At 37.0% G+C, this 22,743-nt stretch overlaps 1 protein-coding gene across 1 annotated transcript in view; it reads left to right on the top strand.

Annotated features, from left to right (window-relative positions):
- The window catches only part of pard3bb (par-3 family cell polarity regulator beta b), a 332,881-nt gene that overhangs the window by 128,379 nt on the left and 181,759 nt on the right, over nucleotides 1–22,743 (top strand). Inside the window, 4 exon segments of the mRNA XM_081368961.1 lie at nucleotides 4,454–4,579; nucleotides 5,841–6,238; nucleotides 11,741–11,880; nucleotides 12,922–13,050. Coding sequence (XP_081225087.1) covers nucleotides 4,454–4,579; nucleotides 5,841–6,238; nucleotides 11,741–11,880; nucleotides 12,922–13,050 — 793 coding nt within the window.

Below are 22,743 nucleotides of genomic sequence, written 5' to 3'. Positions count from 1 at the left end.
TTAGTTTTGTAGTTATTTACTTTAAATTATTTATTTTTATTTGTGTAATTTAATTACATTTCTATTAAATTGTTTATTGGTTTGTTTGTTTTTTCACATTTTTTTTTTTAAATGGTTATTTTATTTCTTAGTCCAGAACAAAAGTTTCAGTGAAGGAAGAAATAATAATAATAATAATAATAATAATAATAATAATAATAAAATAAATAAATAAAATCCACATTTTGGTATAACATCACAAAGTCAAACACCTTTTTCTGAACAATGAACTAACAGAAATGTGCATTGAGAAGTTAAATGTGGTCTATTTTGATTGTGACTTTAAGACTTTGTATGTAAATGATCTGTGTTATCTCTGTGCACCTTCATAGTTCACTGTTCATCCAGGCCACGTTGTTGAATAGGCCTTATACAAATATGGACAGTCACAGTTTATGTGAGTTGATGTGCTGATGTTGTGGACTTCTTTTCTTAAATGCTTGAGTGGGAGAAACAGGTAGCGAGAGTAAGTGAAGAAAGTGTGTTCCTGTGGGAGAGAGCTGGACATCCTGTGGTTATCAGCTGGTATTTCCAGTGGGTCAGCAGTATATAAACCAGCAGCCCTCTTTGAAGACAGGAGCAGGGCTGTGGGGTCAGCATCGACTGCTGCTGGCTCAGGGAAACTCATCACCACGTTTTGTAGGGGTGAATTAGAGGGGTTAAAAGTTAAGTACTTCAGCGGTAAGGGTGGGGGGGAGGTTGGGTGAGACCATTTGCGAAACAGAAGTTTCAGTAAATTTTGATTTAAATGTTACATGTACAACCGCAATGCTTTCTACATTGTTTTACGCCAGCTATAGTTTTTGATGTACAATAGATTGGTGACCATATCAGTATTAGTCAATATTAGTTGTATTTGTAGCTTGTAGTACACAACCGTTCAGAAATTTGTGGTCAGTAATATTTTCTTAATGTTTTTGAAAGAAGTCTCTTATGGTCAAGTCTGCATTGACCAGTAACACAGCACAAATAATACAATTGTGAACTATTTTATATATTGAATACTTTTTAAAATGTAATTTTATTCCTATGATGTCAATGCTGAATTTTCAGCATCATTACTCCAGTCTTATGTGTCAAATGATCCTTCAGAAATCATTCTGACTTGCTGGTTTGATGCTCAAGTAACATTTCTTACTATCAATGTTGACAACAGTTGTGGTACTTAATATTTTTGAGAAGAAATTTCAATGAAATTATATATTGTTAATATAATTATTGTATATTGTAACTAAATTGTATAACTTTTGTATATAAATAGTATATCGGTTATCATATTCTTATAGACAGGCCCACATTAGTGGTTAACTGATATGGATTTTTCAATGACTGTTGGAAAAAAGCAGTTTAGTAATAGGAACTGAAAGTAATTAAAATTTTTAATACAATATTTACTTAGTGGGAAATGTTTTTCATAAAATTAACCTGTCATTATTAAAGTTCTACATACTGTAGCTCCCGCCCCTTGTGTGTTTGCTTAATTACTTAATGAATATAATCTTGCAATCATTATTGACCAGAACGTATTACATTCCTAGCTTCAATAGCGTATAGAGTTTGAAGTTTTTGATCAGAATATAATTATTGAACCAAAAAGCTGTCCTGATTTGTATGTGTTTGATTTGGCTGCCGGAAGACTGGCTATTAGAGATCACATAGTCTTCAAAGTGCAATTTCTGAGTAACTTCAGCTAACATTCACCTCACCTGAACTTATGGCTCATTTAATGACCAGATGTTTTCACGGTCGAGCGCTCTTACTGTCTGCCACGCACTAAATAAGTCTTTCTCTTTCTGACTGAAACTGAGTCATCAGAGAGAGTCACGAGGAACTGAGACAGCACTGGAGTCTTAATAAAGACAGATATCTCTCTGTAGGATTGAACCTTTTTCTCTCCCTCATCCCCCTCACTCATGTCTCCCACAGGCCGTAACCTCCATCTGTTTCCTTTAGACATGCCGTGCCCTCTCTCTCTCTGCGTGTCAAAGGTCACCCCATCTTAAGACTAGACGTAATATTCTCCAAACGAGAGGCTAGCGATAACGTAAACAAGCCTGTTAGCTAATGCAGAGTGACTTCATTGTGGACGGGAAGCCTTTAGCACATCTAATGGAGGGGTGAAGAGATCCTTCCTGAGCATTAGCAGGTCACACTCTCAAGTCTTACACCAACACAAGGCTAATTCGCTCCAGATCATGCGTCTTTCTCTTCATAAGGATTCCATGCCGCTAATCTGACCTCCGGTGTGTTATTGAAGTTTTTCCGCATGCTTGTTTTTGTTATTGATCATTTTGTTTAGTCTGAAGGTGATAATAGGAGACGTTATTAGTTTATATTAGGGCTTGTGTGACTACTCATTTTTACTAGTTGGCCAGTTGAAAATGCTGAATAAGATGCAGTGGAGTTAGGCTGTTTCTTTATCTATAGATACATCTTTATTTGATGGTTTTCATGATTTTATTGTGAATGGTATGGCTGTTTACAATGCTTTTTATATATAAAAAAAGCTGTCACTGGGGCAGTACCCTTTCAAAAGCTACTATATATGTTTGTTTCTTTAAGGTAATAATATGCACTCTTTAGGGTTAAATAAGGTACAAAGGTTCACATTTTGAAAGAGCACAGCCCCAGTAACAGATTTTGTACCTTTTTTCCATCCTGCTTTGGGATGATTTTAAACTGCAGCTGTGGACATGCAAATGTTTTTAGTGATGAGTAGAATCATACACAGACCAGTTATTGTTGCTCCTGCTGTGAGCAGGCTGTCAGCAGCGGACGACAAATATGCTTAGTGTCTTTCATACACTCACCCAAAACTCAACCTTTAACCCTCTCCATTCAAATATCACTTGACTGAAGAAACAATTTCAGTCCAGTGTGTCTCCTCAAATCTCCATATAAATTTCTGCAAAGGTATGTTCTATAATTTTGCAGACACTGCTGCGGCCCACTGTAATGCATGAATGTGTTATTCATCGAATGGTCTCGTGTGAGGTCCCTGCGGATGAAGACTGAGGGATTAATACTCGTCTGCCGTTCTCCTGCTTTATGAGTTTCTCCAGCCTGATAGCCTTTATCACTGCCAGCCATAGCGCTGCTGTCTTGTGTTTTGCCAAGCGGTCTGTGCATGTGAGTTTTGTACGGTGCTCAGGAGGGCAAAAGGAGGACAATAAAGCAAAACATAAAGCCAATGGTTTTCCGTCAGTAAAATAGCGAGAAGGTTTTATTGATATTTTGTACAGTAGCTGGGATGGATGGATGGATGGATGGATGGATGGATGGATGGATGGATAGATAGATAGATAGATAGATAGATAGATAGATAGATAGATAGATAGATAGATAGATAGATAGATAGATAGATAGATAGATAGATAGATAGATAGATAGATAGATAGATAGATAGATAGATAGATAGATAGATAGATAATTGGAAGGAAGGAAGGAAGGAAGGAAGGAAGGAAGGAAGGAAGGAAGGAAGGAAGGAAGGAAGGAAGGAAGGAAGGAAGGAAGGAAGGAAGGAAGGAAGGAAGGAAGGAAGGAAGGAAGGAAGGAAGGAAGGAAGGAAGGAAGGAAGGATGGATGGATGGATGGATGGATGGATGGATAGATAATTGGAAGGAAGGAAGGAAGGAAGGAAGGAAGGAAGGAAGGAAGGAAGGAAGGATGGATGGATGGATGGATGGATGGATGGATAGATAGATAATTGGAAGGAAGGAAGGAAGGAAGGAAGGAAGGAAGGAAGGAAGGAAGGAAGGAAGGAAGGAAGGAAGGAAGGAAGGAAGGATGAATGGATGGATGGATGGATGGATGGATAATTTCCAGGATGGATGTGTAACGGTGGCAGCCTAAATCAAATTTGATTTAATAAATTTAAATTTAAATTGTTTGGGCGGCAGACAAGTAAAACTTGTCAAGTAAAAAAAAAAAAAAAAAAAAATATATATATATATATATATATATATATATATATATATATATATATATATATATATATATATATGTAATGAAGTTCAATTTTCCCGAAGATAACTCAAACCACTGTTACGCAAAAATTTAAAATAAATTCCTTCAAATTGGATGGATGGATGGATGTATGGATGTATGGATGGATGGATGGATGGATGGATGGATGGATGGATGGATAGATAAATAGATAGATAGATAGATCCCCGCTCCGAACAGTGGCATCTCATTAACTATTTCATTGTACGAGCCAGGTACCGTCGTGATGTGAACATCACAAGGGCCATGGTCAATGCCGATGACTGCTGGACAGATCACATATATAATATATCATCAATATGTAAGATGAAACTAGTGCAGCCTGTTATGGCTGTTTGCTGGCTGGCTGGCTGGCTGGTGCTGTGCTGTGCTCTATTTTGTTGATAATTTATGGTTTGTTCTCTTTCAGGTCTCTGGGCCTGCACATTCGAGGCGTGGAGGAGAACAGTCGCTCCAAAAGGGAAGGCATCTTTCAGGACGATGATTGTATCGTTAAAATTAATGATGCTGAATTATTGGACAAATCCTTTTCACAGTGAGTTTCTGAACTGAAGCTTTTCTGCTTCACCTTCTGGTCTGCTTTCTCTGTCTCTACCTCCTGACATTATTTCCTTCCTGTCGTGTTACTTTGTTTTTAGACCTATCTTTTCATGTCATGGTTGTAAAAACAAGCATGGTGTCCATTGTTGTGCTCTGTTTATGGTTGTACACTCTTGGACTGGTTTCAAAAGCAGAAAAACACTCAATTCATGGCTTCAGAGCCCTTTCAGAGCAGTCATGGTCATTTGCTGAGCTCTGTTTGCTATGTGTAGGAGATCTCCTTCTCTTACACTGCATTACTGCACACTGTCATGCTGATTAGAGATCTGCTACCCAAACCAAAGCCGCCAGGACCCGACAAATCATTTGGTTTTGGGTCAGTTTTCAACGTATAATGTTAGATTTGTGTCAGTTTCAGTGAAGCCTGTTACTTCTATATTGCAAGTGTCACCAAAAAGAATCGAGAAATGATTCACAATTTTGGTGTCAGAATTTTATATAAAAAAAAAATACAGAGTGGTGCAGGTATGGCATCAGAACCAGGAATTCTAATTCGCCATTGGTTCCTTTGAGATTTTCCTATGGGGTTTTATAATGTAAAGATTTATTGACTGCTCATTTTTCATAGCAAACTCAAGCTAGAGAGAAACCAGATCAACAAGATTATATATCCATCATATACAGGCATGTGCAAAAGAAAGGACACCCTATTGAATTCTGTGGCTTTACATATCAGAACATAATAAAAAGGAACATAAAATGGCTCATCATATAGACTTATCATAGATTGTGCTTTATTCAAGTTCAGTCTAAAGACCTTGCCTTACCTACTGAAACATTACCCAGTTGTTCCATGGTCATTATGTACATTATGCATACATTGTATATACATATTTCTGCTTAGGAGAATTACTTCTAACCAGTTGAAGGTCACATTAATCTTATTAGGCTCAGGATGGATGGACGGTTTTTAAATTAAATCAGTCGAGCAAAAATGAAGGAGGTGGATTGCTTTGTCATTTGTAATGCGAAGGACTCATTAGTCATAACCCCAATTATGCTGTCAGAATAAATGTCAGAGTGAGTTTTATCTAAACCAAGACTATTCAATATATTACAATTTCCATCCTTTTTAGTTTCCAGGTTCATTTATTTCATCAAATAACCTGCAAATAATTATAAAAAAATTGATTGTCTCTTAATTGCTTTTTTTATAGCCTGTGTCCCTTATCTCTCTCTCCCTTGTCTTTTACCAGAGCACAGGAAATTTTCCGTCAAGCCATGCGTTCACCCATCGTTCGTTTAGAAGTTGTTCCAATTTTTAATAAAGAACGCTTTGAGAAGACCGTGATCGGCCACCTCTTCAACTCGGAAAACCCTGATGCATCCACACGGACCAAAGACCCTCCGCCGCTGAAGGTGAAGCCCATGGTGAGGCCTGTGGAGTCTTCCTCAGGGTGGCAAGCCGAGTTTCAGGAGTCCAGCAGCAGTCCTGAGAGTCGCTCTCTGGGCTCTCCATTACCCCTCAGCCTCTCTCCCACCCCCAGAGGCAAGAGTACCGAAAGCCCCCTCCTAAAAAACAGCTTGGGACCCTCACCTCTACAAATCCAAAACAAAAAGGGTGGAAAGAGACTCAGAATCGACCTTAAGAAAGGTAAACAACTGGGAAAGATACACTAAAAAATGAATTGTTTCTTAAATTCAACACTGCATTCAGATTTTACAGGTCTCCTGTTCATAAAGGATACATACCTCATTCAGCCAATACATTCTAGGCAACTTTATATATTCAATACATTTTGAATTGGTAACAAGAAATTGATCTACAATTTTGGTATCAGTGTACAAGCAAAAAAAGAACTGCTTTTCAAATGCTTTTTTACAGCATTTTTTAACATGCTTAAGTATTTGTGTGAACATAAAAAATTCAACAACTGAGACATAAACTAAACAAATTTCACTGGCATTTGGCGAACAGTAATGAAATAATGAGTCCCTGAGCAAAATCAATATCTGTGTCTGTATCTGGTGTGTCCACCAGCTGCTTTATGTCCTACAGTGGGTCTAATCCTCAAATCTGCAGCAGATTTGCCTGTTCTTGCTTGATATTAACCAAGGCGTTTGCAAGTTCTCGAAAATGTCTGGGGGGACATATGGTAACATGTGGTTTGGCACTGCAAGAACTGTCTTTCCTGTCTCCCTGTAGCGTTTTACGCTACGGACATTGCAGTTTATTGCTCTGAAAAACACTAGGAAAAAGATGTCCAGGGTCCCTGATCACTTGCGTGAACATGCCATAGTCCTGCTGCAGGAGGCATGAGGAATGCAGATGTGAACAGAGTCAGTAGAGAGGCCTGTTTAGTGTCCGAAGATTTTGTAACGCTAACCTTAACGGTCTTAACGGCCTGTAAACTGTTAGCGTCTTAAGGACTGTTCCACAGGTGCATGTGCAATAATGGTTTATGGTTCATTGAACAAGCATGAAAAACCCTTTCCAATTTGGATTTAAGAAAATTATCTTTAAATACATTATCCTGAAAAAGGAACTTTTCTTATTTTTGCTGAGTTTTGTTTAATAAGACACTAAATATGTGAAGTGAACTATGCATTTTTCTTTTTTGAAGACAAAAACACCTTACAATTAGCAAAGATGTCTGCACTCTAAAAAAATGCTGCAAAAAAAACAGGTCAGGGTTATTTGGGAACCCAGCGCTGGTTATATTGACCCAGCTTGTTGGGTTTGTTTGGGTCAGTCAACCTGTTAATGGTGCCAAAGAGAATATGTGGGAAGAAAACTGGTATCCGTAGGCCGTTCCAGTTTATTAAACGACAGTCATATATATTAATGTTTTAAAGTTACTATACATGAAAAACAGCTTTACCATGTGCCATCTCATCTGTTAGACATTTAAGTTTCAACACGTCAAACACGCAACCGCAGCTACGACGCTAAAGCACTAGATCAACAGCGCTCCTATTGTAGTCAGTGGAGTGCATGGCAACTTTGTTACATATGACAGCCATGTCGCAATGTGTTTCAGCCCTGGTCGCGCATTCATTTGGCTGAAGGAGAACAATTTCCATGGTGGCGGCGACGTTCACTTTGAGTGTAGATCTGGTGTAGGCTGGCGTTTCAGGCAGACGTTAGCTGCGACCGTACATGTACAAACAGGTAAAATGTACAATGTACAAACAAAAAAGGTAAAATGTGAGACTGGAGACCCTATTTGTAAAGTAATAATTTGATTGGAATAAAATGTAACACAAACCTTAATTTCATTCAGGAAGAGTTACAGAAAAACTACCTGCTACCCAGGACCTGGGTAAAAATATGACAAATGACTCAACAGGCTGAACCCAGCATTTATTAGAGTTTGGCATATATATATATATATATATATATATATATATATATATATATATATATATATATATATATATATATATATATATATATATATATATATATATATATATATATATATATATATATATATATATATATATATATATATATATATATATATATATATATATATATATATACACACACTACTGGTCAAAAGTTTTAGATCGGTAAGATTTTGTATGTTTTTAAAAGAAGTCTCTTCTGCTCACCAAGGCTGCATTTATTTGATAAAAAAAAACAAAAAAAAAACGTATTATTGTGAAATATTATGAAAATTTAAAATTACATTTTTTATTTTAATATATTTTAAAATGTAATTTATTCCTCAGATCAAAGCTGAATTTTCAACATCATTACTCCAGTCTTCAGTGTCACATGATCCTTCAGAAATCATTCTAATATGCTGATTTTATGCTAAAAAAAATTCTTTATTATTTTCAATGTTGAAAACAGTTGTGTACAATTATTATTTTTTTATTATTTGATGAATAACAAGTTCAAAAGAACAGCATTTATTTAAAATAGAATATTTTCTAACATTATAAATGTCTTTACTGTAACTTTTGATCAGTTTAACTCATCCTTGATGAATAAAAGTATTGATTTATTTTATTTATTTCCCCCAAAAATAAAATTAAAATTCTTACTGACCTCAAACTTTTGAAGGGTAGTGTTTAATGTTACAAAAGCTTTCCATTTCAGATAAATGCTGTTCTTTTGAACTTTCTATTCATCATAGCATCATGAAATAAAAATGTAAAAAACTGTTTTCAACATTGATAATAATCATAAATGTTTCTTGAGCGTCAAATCATCATATCAGAATGATTTCTGAAGGATCATGTGACACTGAAGACTGGAGTAATGATGCTGAAAATTCAGCTTTGCCATCACATGAATAAATTACACTTAACTATTCACATAGAAAACAGCTGTTTTAAATAATATTTCACAATATGACTGTTTTTGATTGTATTTTTAATCAAATAAATGCAGCTTTGGTGAGCAGAAGAGACTTCTTTTAAAAACATAAAAAATCTTACCGATCTAAAACTTTTGACCGGTAGTGTATATATATATATATATATATATATTGATACTTTGCACGTGACGTCAGTTGCACTGGCTGGCGGGCAAGAACTTTATTCTCTAGCAACAAAAAGCAGTAAACTAATCAAGGATCTTGCCAGGACGTTGCCAGTTTTAATATACAAAAGTTGGTGTTTCGAGGTGTACACGACATGCCAGATAGTTGTTGTGCGATTGGGTGCACTAACCGCGTTGGTTGCCCGCCAGATATCACGTGACTGCAAAGTATCAATATATATATTTTATATATATATATATATATATATATATATATATATATATATATATATATATATATATATACAGTAATGACAAAACAATAGTTTAAAATAAATCCAGTAATATTGTTCAATTCAAATTTATTTTGTTCAGACAGCGGGTTGACTAGTTTCTTTAAACATCTTAGTATTTTTGACTCAAAAAAAAAATATGGATGCGCTTTTTTACAGTGTAGTAAGAACTGAGATTACTGATACCTGGGATATTAAAATGTCCTGACCTTTTTTTTGTAACATTAACATTTTTTATAGTTTTTGATCACACTGAATAGTTTTAGTTAATTTAAAAAAAAAAAAAAAATGTTTTTTTTTTTTATCCCCCGAGTATGGAAGCTTGTTTCCGCCACAAAAAAAAAAAAAAGATAGTTGCGACTTTTTATCTCACAATTGCGAGTTTATATCTCAGAATTCTGACTTTATATCACGCAATTGGGGGATATAAAGTCAGAATTGTGAGATATAAACTATTCTAAGGTAAAAAAAAAAAAAGTCCGTCTTTTTTTCCCCCTTAGAATTGGACTTTATATCTCACAATTCTGAGAAAAGATGTCAGAATTGCGAGATATAAACTCGCAATTATGTGTTATAAAGTCAGAATTGTGTGATATAAAGTCAGAATTCTGAGATATAAAGTCAGAATTGCGTGATATAAAGTCGCAATTGCGAGGAAAAAAGGCAGAATTCTGACTTTATAAGACGCAATTGCGACTTTATATCTCGCAATTCTGACTTTATATCTCAGAATTCTGACTTTATATCTCAGAATTCTGACTTTATTTCACGCAATTCTGACTTTATATCTCGCAATTCTGAGAAATAAAGTCAGAATTGCGAGATGTAAACTCGCAATTGTGAGATAAAAAGTCGCAATTATCTTTTAAAATGTTTTATTCAGTGGCGGAAACAAGCTTCCATACCCGAGTGTCCTTGGACCCCAGTTTAAAAAAGAATTCTTACATAGTACATTCAAACTCACATTTTTTTTTGAGCAAGGAAATTCCTGCAACATCTTTTAAATGAATGTACTTTCTTTTAATATGATTCTCTCCCTCACTCCAACATTGGTCAACTTTGTAGTTGGGGGTTTTGGCAGTCTAACCGAATGAATGAAGCTATAATTTCAGGCTGCAAAGTCTATTAAGTTCTTATTGATTCTGCCATTAATGCTGATATAAATTCATTGCTGGAACAAAAAAGTGCTGACCGTAAAACGATTGTGCTAAATGACGAGCATAAAATGCCGTCAATTTTTCCACAAACTGGCTTCGATATGTATTGTCCTCTGAAGTCATAGCGTGTTAAAGAACAACCACTTGCCCTGAGGCCGTCTACTCTTTAGTATCTTCACCCACATGCTCTGTCCATCATTTTATCCCTGAGCTCAGGGACAGGACTGGAAATATCCGCCCTAAAGACGTGCCTCGTGTCACACGGGGGGCTATAGCCCGTTCTCTAATCTACCTATCAGTCACCGTGACAGCATCAAGAACGCCGTAAGAAGCAATATGCACAGGTCAAGGCGGCAGCACGGTTTAAATGGACCACCACCTGTGCTAGACAGCAGCCTCCTCTAATATCTGGGCTGAAAGGAATCACACAAATGATTTCTTGTTAGATGCTTATTTTTTAACCAATAAGGTTTTTATTTATTTTATTTTTTTTTTTACTGTTGAATTTCATCTGAAGAGTGTAAATGTCAGTTTCGGGAGGTCATGGGGTTGTTTGTTTTAAGAAATGCGTATGGTTTTTAACATTATCTCTCCCTCTCGCTTCTCTGTTTGCTTTCATATTCATTCACTCTGTATCTCTTTTTGCTTGTCCTTGTCACTCCGGCTCTTTGAAATGTGCTCATATGTGAAATTAAACTTCAGTTTCTGAAGCCAGGTGACTCTAATCTCAGTCTCGCACAAGGACAGCCTTCATCAGCCCGACTCTCCCTGACAGGCCTCAGACAGACCCACCCCAATGTACAGTGTAGTCTATGAGGAGTTTTATAGAGACAGTCTAATGATTATTTGAGGTTTGAGGTGTTTATAATCCAGGCATGTAGTGTTTGCTACATTTCATTTACTTGAAATACAATTTTGTCACATTGGAAATGTCTTTACTGTCACTTGAGCAATTTGATGCATCTTTGCTGAATAAAAGTATTACATTTCTTTCTTAAAAAAAAAAAAGTACTTGCCTAACACTTTCCCCAGTTTATATACCCATATGACACTTCAAGTATGACGTGAAGCTGGGCTATTTCACAGACTCCTTGCTGACATAAGCGTGCTGACTGCGGAGAGAAAAGGCTTCACACACGATTTAGCGCATTATTGCTGACAAATTGGGTTTCATCTGTCAATCACTTTAAACTCTCTCAATCTCCTCACAGGTCCTGAAGGTCTGGGCTTCACCGTTGTGACCAGAGATTCTTCAGTGCACGGACCCGGCCCCATCCTCGTCAAAAACATCTTACCGAGAGGAGCTGCTGTCAAAGATGGCCGCCTGCAGTCAGGTGACAGGATACTAGAAGTGAGTCTCATTCGAGTGTAAGATGGAGTATTTCTAGTATAGTAATATGTAGGGCTGGGTAAAAAAAATATTGATTTCTCGATTTTAATCGATTCTCATTTTTACGAACCGATATCGATTCTTAAATCCCAAGAATCGATTAGTTATCCTGTTTTCATGTGATGAATGAATATAACATTGTAGCGCGCATCACATCCAATAAATCACAATAATCTTTGTGCTTTGTTACTATTGATATAAAACAAAGTCTCAGATTTCAAATACCGTTTTGGCGCTGTGGCGAGAGATCGCTCTGGCGCAGCTCAGATCAAGAGCGTGTTAGTGTGTTAAAAGATAGAGTACAACTTATCGAATTCTGTATCATGTGACATGGAATCGCTCGATCAGTGTTTCAACCGTGGAAAGACGTCAGTAAAACAGCTTGTAAACAATGTCATGTAACGACACATTACATTTACCTCAGAAAAACCATATCCATTGACCATAAACTCGTTAGTCAGCTAGAAAAATTAACTCTACAGAGGAGCATTTTGCTAAATATATGCACCATATTACATATTCATCATAATTTTTAATGTTCAATTTTGAATGCATGTTTGAATAAATCTGGCAGGTTTTTATGACAGCCACCATTTAAATGTTTATATTTCATATAACTTTATTATTATGAAAATAAATAAGTGTAATTTAAGTGTTTGTATACAAATCAGTAAATTTTTACCTTCAATATTATAGTTGGCTAATGAAGCCTAGTAGGCTACAACTGACTCCCATAGTTTACAGCATTAGTTAAGAGATTTGTTTTTCTTGAGAAAATTTGCCATGTATTGTAACTGATATCCAAAATAATCAATATCGAATCGAATCGAAATTAAATCGAATTGCAAGCTTGTGAATCGAAATCGAATCGAATTGGGAAATTTGTGTCAATACCCAGCCCTAGTAATATGTGACTACTTTAAATGGAAAAACTCTTTCATTTCACATCACTGTGAATTTTCATATGAAATCCATTGAAACCATGTGCATACGTGTGTTCAGGTGAACGGTGTGGACATTACAGGCCGCTCTCAGGAGGAACTGGTGGCCATGTTACGCAGTACTAAGCATGGGGACAGTGTGTGTCTGGTTGTGGCCAGACAGGAAGACATGTTCCTTCCACGTGAGCTGGTAAGAGTCTTCTCTGTCTAACTACAATAAATCTAATGCAGCGCTACAGTCATCAGTTCTTCAGTCATCTACACCTCTTCCTATTCATTGCTAATAAACCTTTCTTAAAGTCTTTTCCTCTCTTGGTCTTTTTTTCCCTTTCCAGTGCATGAATTGCACACAACACAATGCTTGAATATACAAAACAAACACCCTGTTCATGAACACTGCAAGCGGCTTGGGTTGCTTGTGCAAGATGGTGCAGTGTTTCCTATAGAATTTGTTTGTGAGTTGGATTGCACTGGTTGCTGTGTTGTTTGATTGTTTTTTGTGTGTATGTGTGTGTACAGCCTGCAAAGACATTACGATGCGGTTTCAGCATGACGCTGTAGATTCAAAGTGACGTTGCAGGAAACACTGACAAGAGTTTTGAGCTCTAAACAAGAAATCTCAAAGCATCTACATTCACAAACCACTGTTCATTTTAACAGAAAAGCAAGTGTGATTTGGCAAGGCAGAAAGCATGCGAAGAGCGCTCCCTTTATAATCTCAAAAAAAGCTCACTCATTTTAGTTAATCGTGATCTCACACAGTTTCCGTTATAATCAATGAAGCTGTTTACACTGCACAGTTAATCATTTATTTACGTTGCGTCTAGAATTTCATTTGATACAATTAGAGGATTCACAAGCCTTCAGAACTAAAACTGGCGTTTTGACCAATGAGTGGATTCTAAATTAAACGCCTCTGATTGGCCAATTTGTTCAAGAAAACAACAGATGTGTTTGGGATTGGTTACATTGCTCAATGCAGCAAAACGTTGTAAATAAAAACCTTTTGACGCTCTTCAAAGTGCAAACACAAATACGCATGGGTTTGTTTGCCAAATCTGTTTCACCAATAAGCCATTATTACAGAGAAAATTGATCCTAGACCAGCAGTTACGGGCAGCTTTTCCCTCTAAAAGCAGTCAGAAGCAGCTTTCCCCACATTAGTAGAATTTTGCTGACATTTTTGTTTAGACACTTTTTATAGTGACAGCCCTGCTAGAGAAATCATGTTAAAGTGACAGTTCGTCCAAAAATTAAGATTCTTCTATCAAAAATTAAAACTCACCCTCACCTCGTTCCACACCTGTATAATTTTAGTTCATCTTTGGAAGACAAATTCAGATATTTTGAAGAGAAAGAAAACCAATTGGTTCTCACGTCAAGCAAGTTCAGTTGAGCTTCTGTGTTTACTATATTTTATGTGTATATGTATGTGCATTGATCAGTGTTGAAAGTGAATAAAAGCCTGAATTAAAACTTCAGATAAATAAATTATCTCTTTGGAGAACTTGGATTAAACAGCTTGATTTATGTAGATTACTTTTCGGATGCCTTTTTGTACTTTTTGAAGCTTAAAAAATTAGTTTGCTTGGACTTTCAATGGATGGACAAAAATGATGAAAGGATATTTAAAAAAAAATTCCATTTGTGTTTCCGAGAAACGGATGAGTTATCGATTTAAGTGTCTTGCATCACTGCAGGTTCGAACCCACAGCCTTTAATTTACCATTTCAGATGTTTAATCACTGAATCAAACAACCCCACATAGTAGGGGTGGTTAATCTGTCTGATTTCCCGATTCGATTCGATTACGATTATTGAAGTCCCGATTCGATTACAGTCGATTTTCGATTATTAACGATTTTCGATTAGCGATTATTGATTTTCCAGTTCACAACAGTAAACAAAAATACACTAAGTGATTGCAGTATTAAAAAAAGTCAGCTGCTGAATTACTTAACTCTTTTATTGAGTAACAACTCAAAGCACTTTCTGTGTCGTGTAGTTATAACTTCAGAATTATTTGTATGTAGCTTATGTTCTGTAGAACACAGAAATGAATACATCACATTGTGTTGTGACTCATCAAGTTGAACCAAACTAGCTTTTAATACAATGTTGGTATGAGCCACCACAGTATTTTACAAATATAAAAAATAACACAAAGTGAAAATAAAGTGGCATTTTGGCGTTAATATTGAAACGACAGTTACCATGGTGAATACACAATACTAACAAGAACTGTTAATGAAACATGGAAACTGCTCCTGGTGAATAGAATGAAAATCATGCCTGCATGCAAATCCTTCTCAGCTAACACACGACGTAGCCTACCAGTAACGTGATTTATTGGTATTTTACTTTTATTTCATGACTTACTAATTTACAACGAACAACGTTGCATGCTCGTAGTTTCCTTTGCACTTTGCACTATACAGTGAAGCGATACACGGCGCGCCCCTCCGCATTTGCGCGTGCAATTGAAGAGTGTGCGCTACGAGTACAGTATAACGGCTGACAGGACAGGAACGTCCGTTTTTCTGAGGTGAAATACTTTTTATTTCAGCGTACACATACGTCACTGCCTGGTAGTTCCTATACTGTGCTGGGTTTTCTGAAGTAGTTGTGATTCGCCTCTCATAACATAACATGCTCTAAATGCACGCAGAGTGGATTTTTTTTTTTTTTTTTTTTTATAAAAAATCGATTTTTGAAAATTTGATAATCGATTCATACTCGTCCATAACATACTCGCGATTAATCAATAATCGATTTTTTTCACCACCCCTACCACATAGATAATGGAGCTTTAAGACTGCATAGAGGACTGTAAGGTCCGACAGGAAATGTAGTGGCATGTTATTTGGGTCATCTGCAGTGATATCATGTGTCTCTGAGGACACATTTCTCTGCACAGTCATGTCTGTCTCTAAAGCCCAACGGGGCTCTGTTTGCTGTCTTAGCCGTGGAAGGTCATAGTCACGCTGTAGTTCCTCAAGCCTTGAGGACGGGAAGTCCTGAGCTTCCTGCCTTTGTTTCAACCCTCGTAGGACGTGTAAGTATGCTAGCTTTTGTCTGTTTGGATGTTCAGACGTCTTCACCTGTCACTCTCTCTCCCCTCAACTTTCCCTCCCTTTGTTTTTGTCTGTTTGATATCTTTCCTGATGAACCTGGCAACCCACGCACCCGTCGCCGGAGCGCTGGCCTCTTTACACACACCCTTCTGCCCACCTTGTAGACTGGTTTCCTGCTCTTATCGATGCTTGTTGATTCAGTGCTGGGCGGGAAGTGGCGCATGAGGTCAGGGCGCTCCTACGGGAAGTGCTGGAGCATGCAGGCCTGTGTGAAGTCAGGCACTGCAACTGTGCAGCTGTGTGTTGGCTCTTCCTGTATCTCCCTCAGCTTAGTGCCCGTCGATCCACAATCATCCAAATTCTGCCCCACTCAGCACTTTCTGTAAATAACCAAATGCTGAGAACCCCGCACACTTGGCTGGAACCATAGCAGTGCCACTCAAACTTTGGCCCCTCGCAGGAAATGAGCTACAGCCTCCATTGTCAACTTATTTCATGTATTTATTTAGATAAATTCACAGCAGCATGAGAGGAATTTCGACTCAATAGTTGGGGTTAAACAAACTATTACCTTTTTGCCCTGTAACAGGCAAGTCTTTGGGATTTGGAGCACACAATTTACAGTAAAATTAAGTAGTTATGCATTACATTTGTATTTTTTAAATGTATGTTAATGTACAGTATGTGCACTACAATTCAAAAATGTTTTTGAAAGAAGGCTTTCATGCTGACCAAAGCTGCATTTATTTATACAAAATATATAGTAATACCATGATTGTGAAATATTATTACAATTTAAAATATACATATTTTAACATAATTTTACATGTGCACTTTTTCATTTTATAATTAAAATATTAGTGCTGGGCAACGATTAATCGCAATTAATCACATCCAAAATAAAAGTTTGTTTACATAATATGTGTGTGTACTGTGTATAATTATTTTGTATATATACATGCACACATATGTATATATTTAAGAAATATTTGCATGTATATACTGTATATATATTTATACATAATTTATTTTTAAAATATATCCATGATTATGTGTGTATTTATATATACAAAATGTATATGTACGTTTATAAGTATGTTTACATGAGTAAAGTATGTTTACCATCTTATTCTTGCATGTTAAATGCATGTAAACACACTTACTGTCCAAATTAAGGTTAGACCTATGACACATTTGAAACGTTTAGTTTTTTTTTTCCCCAATAATTTATATATAATTGGACACACATTTATCAAAAATAATGTAAAAAAAAAAAAAACAAACAAAAAACAATGCAAACCATGTTAGTGATCATCATTTCTCTGTATAACTGCACTGTTAATCCAGATTATATTTAGTACTTTGTGAGCATGTTTCACTAAATGTAATTGCTGTCCTCTCCATGTTTGCTGGTATTCTCCAAGTAGAATATCACCCACATTTCCCAAAGTAGGCTACTTTATTGTCTCTAATGTGTGTGAAGTGGTAAATTATTACGTCAACTTTTCACCATATTAAAGACAATTCACACTTGTTTACACATTGTTCTAGTAAATTTATCTAGTGAATTAGTCCTCTCACTGTTCAATTATGACTCTCATGCATGCTGTGTTGAACGCACCCTTCACTGCATCATTCTCACTGATTAGTTAGTATGCAGTGGTCTGAAGCATGACTGCGACTCATTACCCACAAACCACTAGTTCTGCTTGCACACAGGAGATTAATTCCCTTCAGTGGATTGAAATAAATGCATAAGGTCTCCAAATGTACAAAATTGGGCACCTTATGTGTGGTGACAGTAAAGATTTTATTTGGTTAGTGAGCAATTGCTGGATTTTGCAGGCGACACACATTGAGCTTTGCATTTCTAAACTGTTTGCTTGACTCTGTGACTGATGGAATGACGTCTCTGTGTGTGACTGGACTGTCTGGACTGAGATACGGTAGTCAGGGAGATTAATGTATGGGAAGAATAGCTAACAGACAGTGAAAGATGACTGTAGATACATTTTAAGAGCAAAAGCTGAAAGAGCGAGTGATTGAAATGTAAAAAAAAAAGGCAAAGGAGATGGAAACCCTGATAGAGGAGTGACAGATGATGAGACAATGGGAAAAAAGGTAGATGGAGAAAAGGAAAGGGCTGAGGGAAGAAAAAAGATGGTGACAGAAGGTAGAGAAAGCTGTCATTGTCAATCTTAAAAACAAAGCTGCAAAGAGAGGAATGTGAGAGCATTACGAGCAGAAACAATACAAGGTAAAGGTTGCAAATTTTATTAAGATTTTTATATATATATATATATATATATATGCGTGTGTGTAAGAAATTCAGTACATTAAAAAGTATGTAAATAAGAAAATAAATACTTCTGGTATCATCCACCACCTGTACATTTTATCTGTACAAAACAGCTTGTTGTGCGGCTAGATTTTGCAAACTGGTATTTCTTACCATATTATTTAAATGTAATGACGTAATTATAAATGCACTGGTTTGTAGCGCAAATAGTTTTAAATTTTACTGCACTGTTATTCTTCCAGTTATTTACCCATAACAGCTAAGGAATCGGATAGTCTTGCATCAGCATTGCAAACTAAGGTGAATAGAATAGAATGAAATAATTTCTAGTTTGCTGCTCAATAAACATTTCTTATTATTATCAATGATGAAAACAGTTGTGCCTAATACTTTTGTGGAAACTGAAATGCGTTTCATTTTAGGATTCTTTGATTCGTCCTTGCTGAATAAAACTATTGAAGTTTAAATAAAACAATTGTCTTTTCTTTCTTATCGTGATGTATATCCGAGTGAAACGGCCTCTCGAAAAGAGAAAACAAGGCAGGTCGAGATTTGATTTTGTCCATCAGGAATTGATTGGATCGTTGAATGTGCAATAAAATAAAAACTGCAATATTTCATAAAAAAACAAACAAGAAATGTCCATTTTGATTTCATGGTGACTTTAATTTCTTTAAACATTTGAACAGTAGTGTATATCTACATTTTATTGGTTACCCTGCACTCTAGATTTCTGCGTTGGCCAATGAATAGAGCGTATCAGTCTGCAGATGAAGGACAGGCTTCAGACAGTCAGGAGATAGAATAGTTTGATAGAGATGATGCCATTTGAATGGAATGACGGGATGAGATTGCTTGAGAGAGATGAAGACTTGCTTTGCGGCACCATGTGCAGTGATGTCTCACTGAAGACACACGCGGCGGTAGTTTGGCCCATGTGAAGAGGGGAAAGGAGAATCGGCAGGTGGGTTTGACGCTCTACATCTGTCTGACTACCTGACGTATTTCCACCTGCCAGGTGAGCTGTTGCAGAAAAGAGTCTTACGACCTTCCTCCGCTCTTCAAAAGCCACACACCGAGGACCTCACGCACCCCTCGCACAGTCAGCCCTAATCTCTCTCTCCAATAGCACGGCCGCCCGGTGGGGGATAGAGCTTTGTCTGGATGAAATAGTAATAGTGATATTAGATATGACTCCATGAACAAAAGAGAAAGAATGAGGACTCATTTCCTGTTCGGTTTGTGGTGTTTTTGCACGACAGAAGCAGATTAAAAATGAAGTGCGGAGCATGTAACAAAAGACCCTCGCACCCCTTCAAACAGGCGGCTTTGTGTACTTCAAAACAGCCTGCTAACAATGGCACCAGGCTGGGTAATAAGGGTCCCGACAAAGCCTTATCTCTCCCAGAACTCCAGCTGTGAAGACGAGCGGTTAGCACATGCGATAATGTTGTTGTGACAGCGTTCCCCTCTTTGGCTCGTCCTACACAAACCGAGGAAGTCGAACCAGCCGGGACGCTGGCCTCTCCGCTACTTAATCTCACATCCAGACCTTCTTGTTACTACCTGCATTACTTCCTCAATAAACCTTTGATGTTGGTATCAGCAGCCCTCTGAAGTCTCGGGGCCCACGAGGCCTGGTTTCCAGTCTTGGCCTCTTTAAGAGTAAATAAAGCTGCTTCCTGAGCGGCGAGGTTATGGACGTCAATCCAGACCCCTTAGTCTTTTACAGCGTCCTCGTCTCAATGGGTTGCTTTCATCTCCACTTAAACAGAATCCATTTACTCGTGGATAAACTTTACTCTTAGCCTTTCTGCCTTAGCTGGCCATCGGCTTCCATCGGAGTGGTCATAGAAATGCCTCTGTTTAAGAGGTTATGTGAGTGTTTGTGCTTTTACCCCTGTGCTGCCTTTAATGATGCTGCGGTCTGCAAGGTGAATGGTCCTTTCCATATGCATGCATGGGGTAAAAAGTGCACTTTAGCATGTGTGCCGTAAGCCGAGAGGTTGATCAGACTCCACATGAGGCTCTCGCCATCGTACACGTGGCTCTTGGAGACCTCATATTAAAAGGGGAAATGTATTCGGCTCCTAGTGAAGAGGTAATTTGGCCTGATGATGAAAGGCAGTGGGTATTTGTTGATGCTGAAACCTGATTATGATCAGGGTATGTTCTCCTTTTGGCGAAATGAAGTCCATGCTGATGGCTTTAAGTAAAAGCCGGAAAGAGAGGGCCAAATGTTGCATATCCAATGCTAGGGATGTTGAATGTTTAACATAGGAGTATAATGATTTTGTAGGTGATAAATTTAAGCAACATTCTCATCATTCCTGTTTTAATACATAATTTAGTTTCTAAGTGTCACACAGTTGATGTACCCCGCATAGACTGTAAAAAATATGGACAAAGCGTCTGTGACGTCACCCATAGACTTTCTGAAGAACGGTTTTGAAGCCGTTTATGGGGGGTATGGGCGGCGCCATCTTGGGAAATCCTAACCCCGCCCACCTTCTGGCCAATCCATATATGGGTAAAGGACGCGAGTCCGGTTATTCCAAGTACAGAACAGCGAGCGTCACTCAGCTCGCTCTGCTACTCTGGTTATCTCTGTATGTATATTTTAGGCAACGAAAAATGTTATAAAACACCATACTAACTCTTTTTGTTTTCATTTAAAGAAATCTTAAACATTATAGCCACACAAATGTGGTTCAGGCAACGCGTATTGATTATATTCACTGCATAATATTTGCCTATTACCTGCCTCTTTTCATTTAAATATAATATAAAAATATTAAACATTTTAATATGGTCCAGGCAATATGTGCATTTGTACTAAACAACAGATGTTGCAGTCAACAACATTACATCATCTTCGTTGTATTAAAATTTAAAATGACAAAACTCAACCCAGTCTCTTTTTGTTAAATTTCAGTTTTATCAATATTAGCCATTATAAAAGTATAAGTAAATGGTACAAGAAGCTATACAAATAAAGCAAACAATTCAGTCAAACATACAAAGTCAGCGCTCTAGTCTAACCATACAACGGTAAAGTTAAATAGCTTATAAAGTTATGAAACTTCCCCTCAGCCAAAACGATTGGCCAGGGAACAAATTATAGATACATGAGACCAAAAATGACCCGTTAGATATACACAAGACGAATTATATCTCATGTTTAACCACTACAGAGACGCCAGAGTCAGCGGCAAACGTCAGAACAACTAGCCGAGGAAAGGCTGTTCCAGGCGGGGTACATGAGCGTTGGGCGTCCGCTGATCACCTGGATCTCACAACCTAGATAAAATTTTCATAAATCTTTATAAATAAACCACAGATTTGAGCTTTAAACAACTACATTCTCGCCTGAAAAACTCTTAAAACTACATTTCATGATACAGAAACAGTAGTATTATATTTCAACTGTATATTAAAAAATGGTGCTTCTTATGTTGTCATTCTCCTTGGCGCAGCCTATGCTCGTTATCAGCTGTTAATCAAGCTGTCAATCAAAGTTAACCACGCCCTTATTTGTCATACATTTTATATCTAAATACGATCTAAAGTAATGAGTTAGAAAAAAATTCACCCCTCTCACAGTTGTAAGTCACTCGGAACCTATCGAAAAATACAATAAAAGTCCATGGGACCAACCTGTAAAAACATGAATTTATGCTGTGAAAACGGACATTTTAACATGGGGTCTATGGACATTTGCTCCCTTTTTGTGACCTCCCTCTAGCAGATTTTCGATGTATTGCAGTTTTTCGCACTTCCGGGTAGGCATCATTTTTCAGATTAGAATGTTGCCCCTTGGTACCCCATTGACTTCCATAGTATTTTTTTTTTTCTACTATGGAAGTCAATGGGGTCCATCAACTGTCTGGTTACCGACATTCTTCAAAATATCTTACTTATATAATAAATTCATACAGGTTTGAAACAACTTGACGGTGAGTAAATTATGACATAATTTTAATTTTAGGTGAACTATTCCTTTCAGACTTTTTAATAGTATCTCTTATTTAAATTTCAGTAGCAAAACTGCAATTAGAGTTAAATTTGATTCTACTTAATGAACAAAGAATGCATTTGTGCTTAAAAAAATAAATAAATAAAAAACATGGAAAAGAGTGCAGGGTCTCGAGACATGGTTTTAAAAGTTAATCTTCTTTAAAAAAAAAAAAAAAAAAACTGGGTGTGAGGTGCTGTAAAAGCAGATGCGGCAAACGGTCAAAGTGATTTAGTCAAGTCAGCTTTATTTTTATAGCGCTTTATACAATACAGATTGTTTCAACGCTGCTTTACAGTGATCAACAGGAAACCAATGATTCACTGATGCAAACAGAGTTCAGTTCGACTGTAAAGCAGCTCTAAAAATAAAATAGTGTCATTGTTCAGCTGAAATCAGCTCAGTGTTGATTCAGTTCCGTTGTAAGATCAAGCCCCATCCTGCCACCAACACTGGAGATGCTGTGGTGTGGGTGATAGTGGGTATGAATGTAAT

This window comes from Scardinius erythrophthalmus, assembly GCF_964197995.2.
Source record: "Scardinius erythrophthalmus genome assembly, chromosome: 6".
Lineage (NCBI taxonomy): Eukaryota > Metazoa > Chordata > Actinopteri > Cypriniformes > Leuciscidae > Scardinius > Scardinius erythrophthalmus.
Note: the sequence above shows the minus strand (reverse complement) of the source record. Positions and strands in the feature narration are given on the sequence as shown.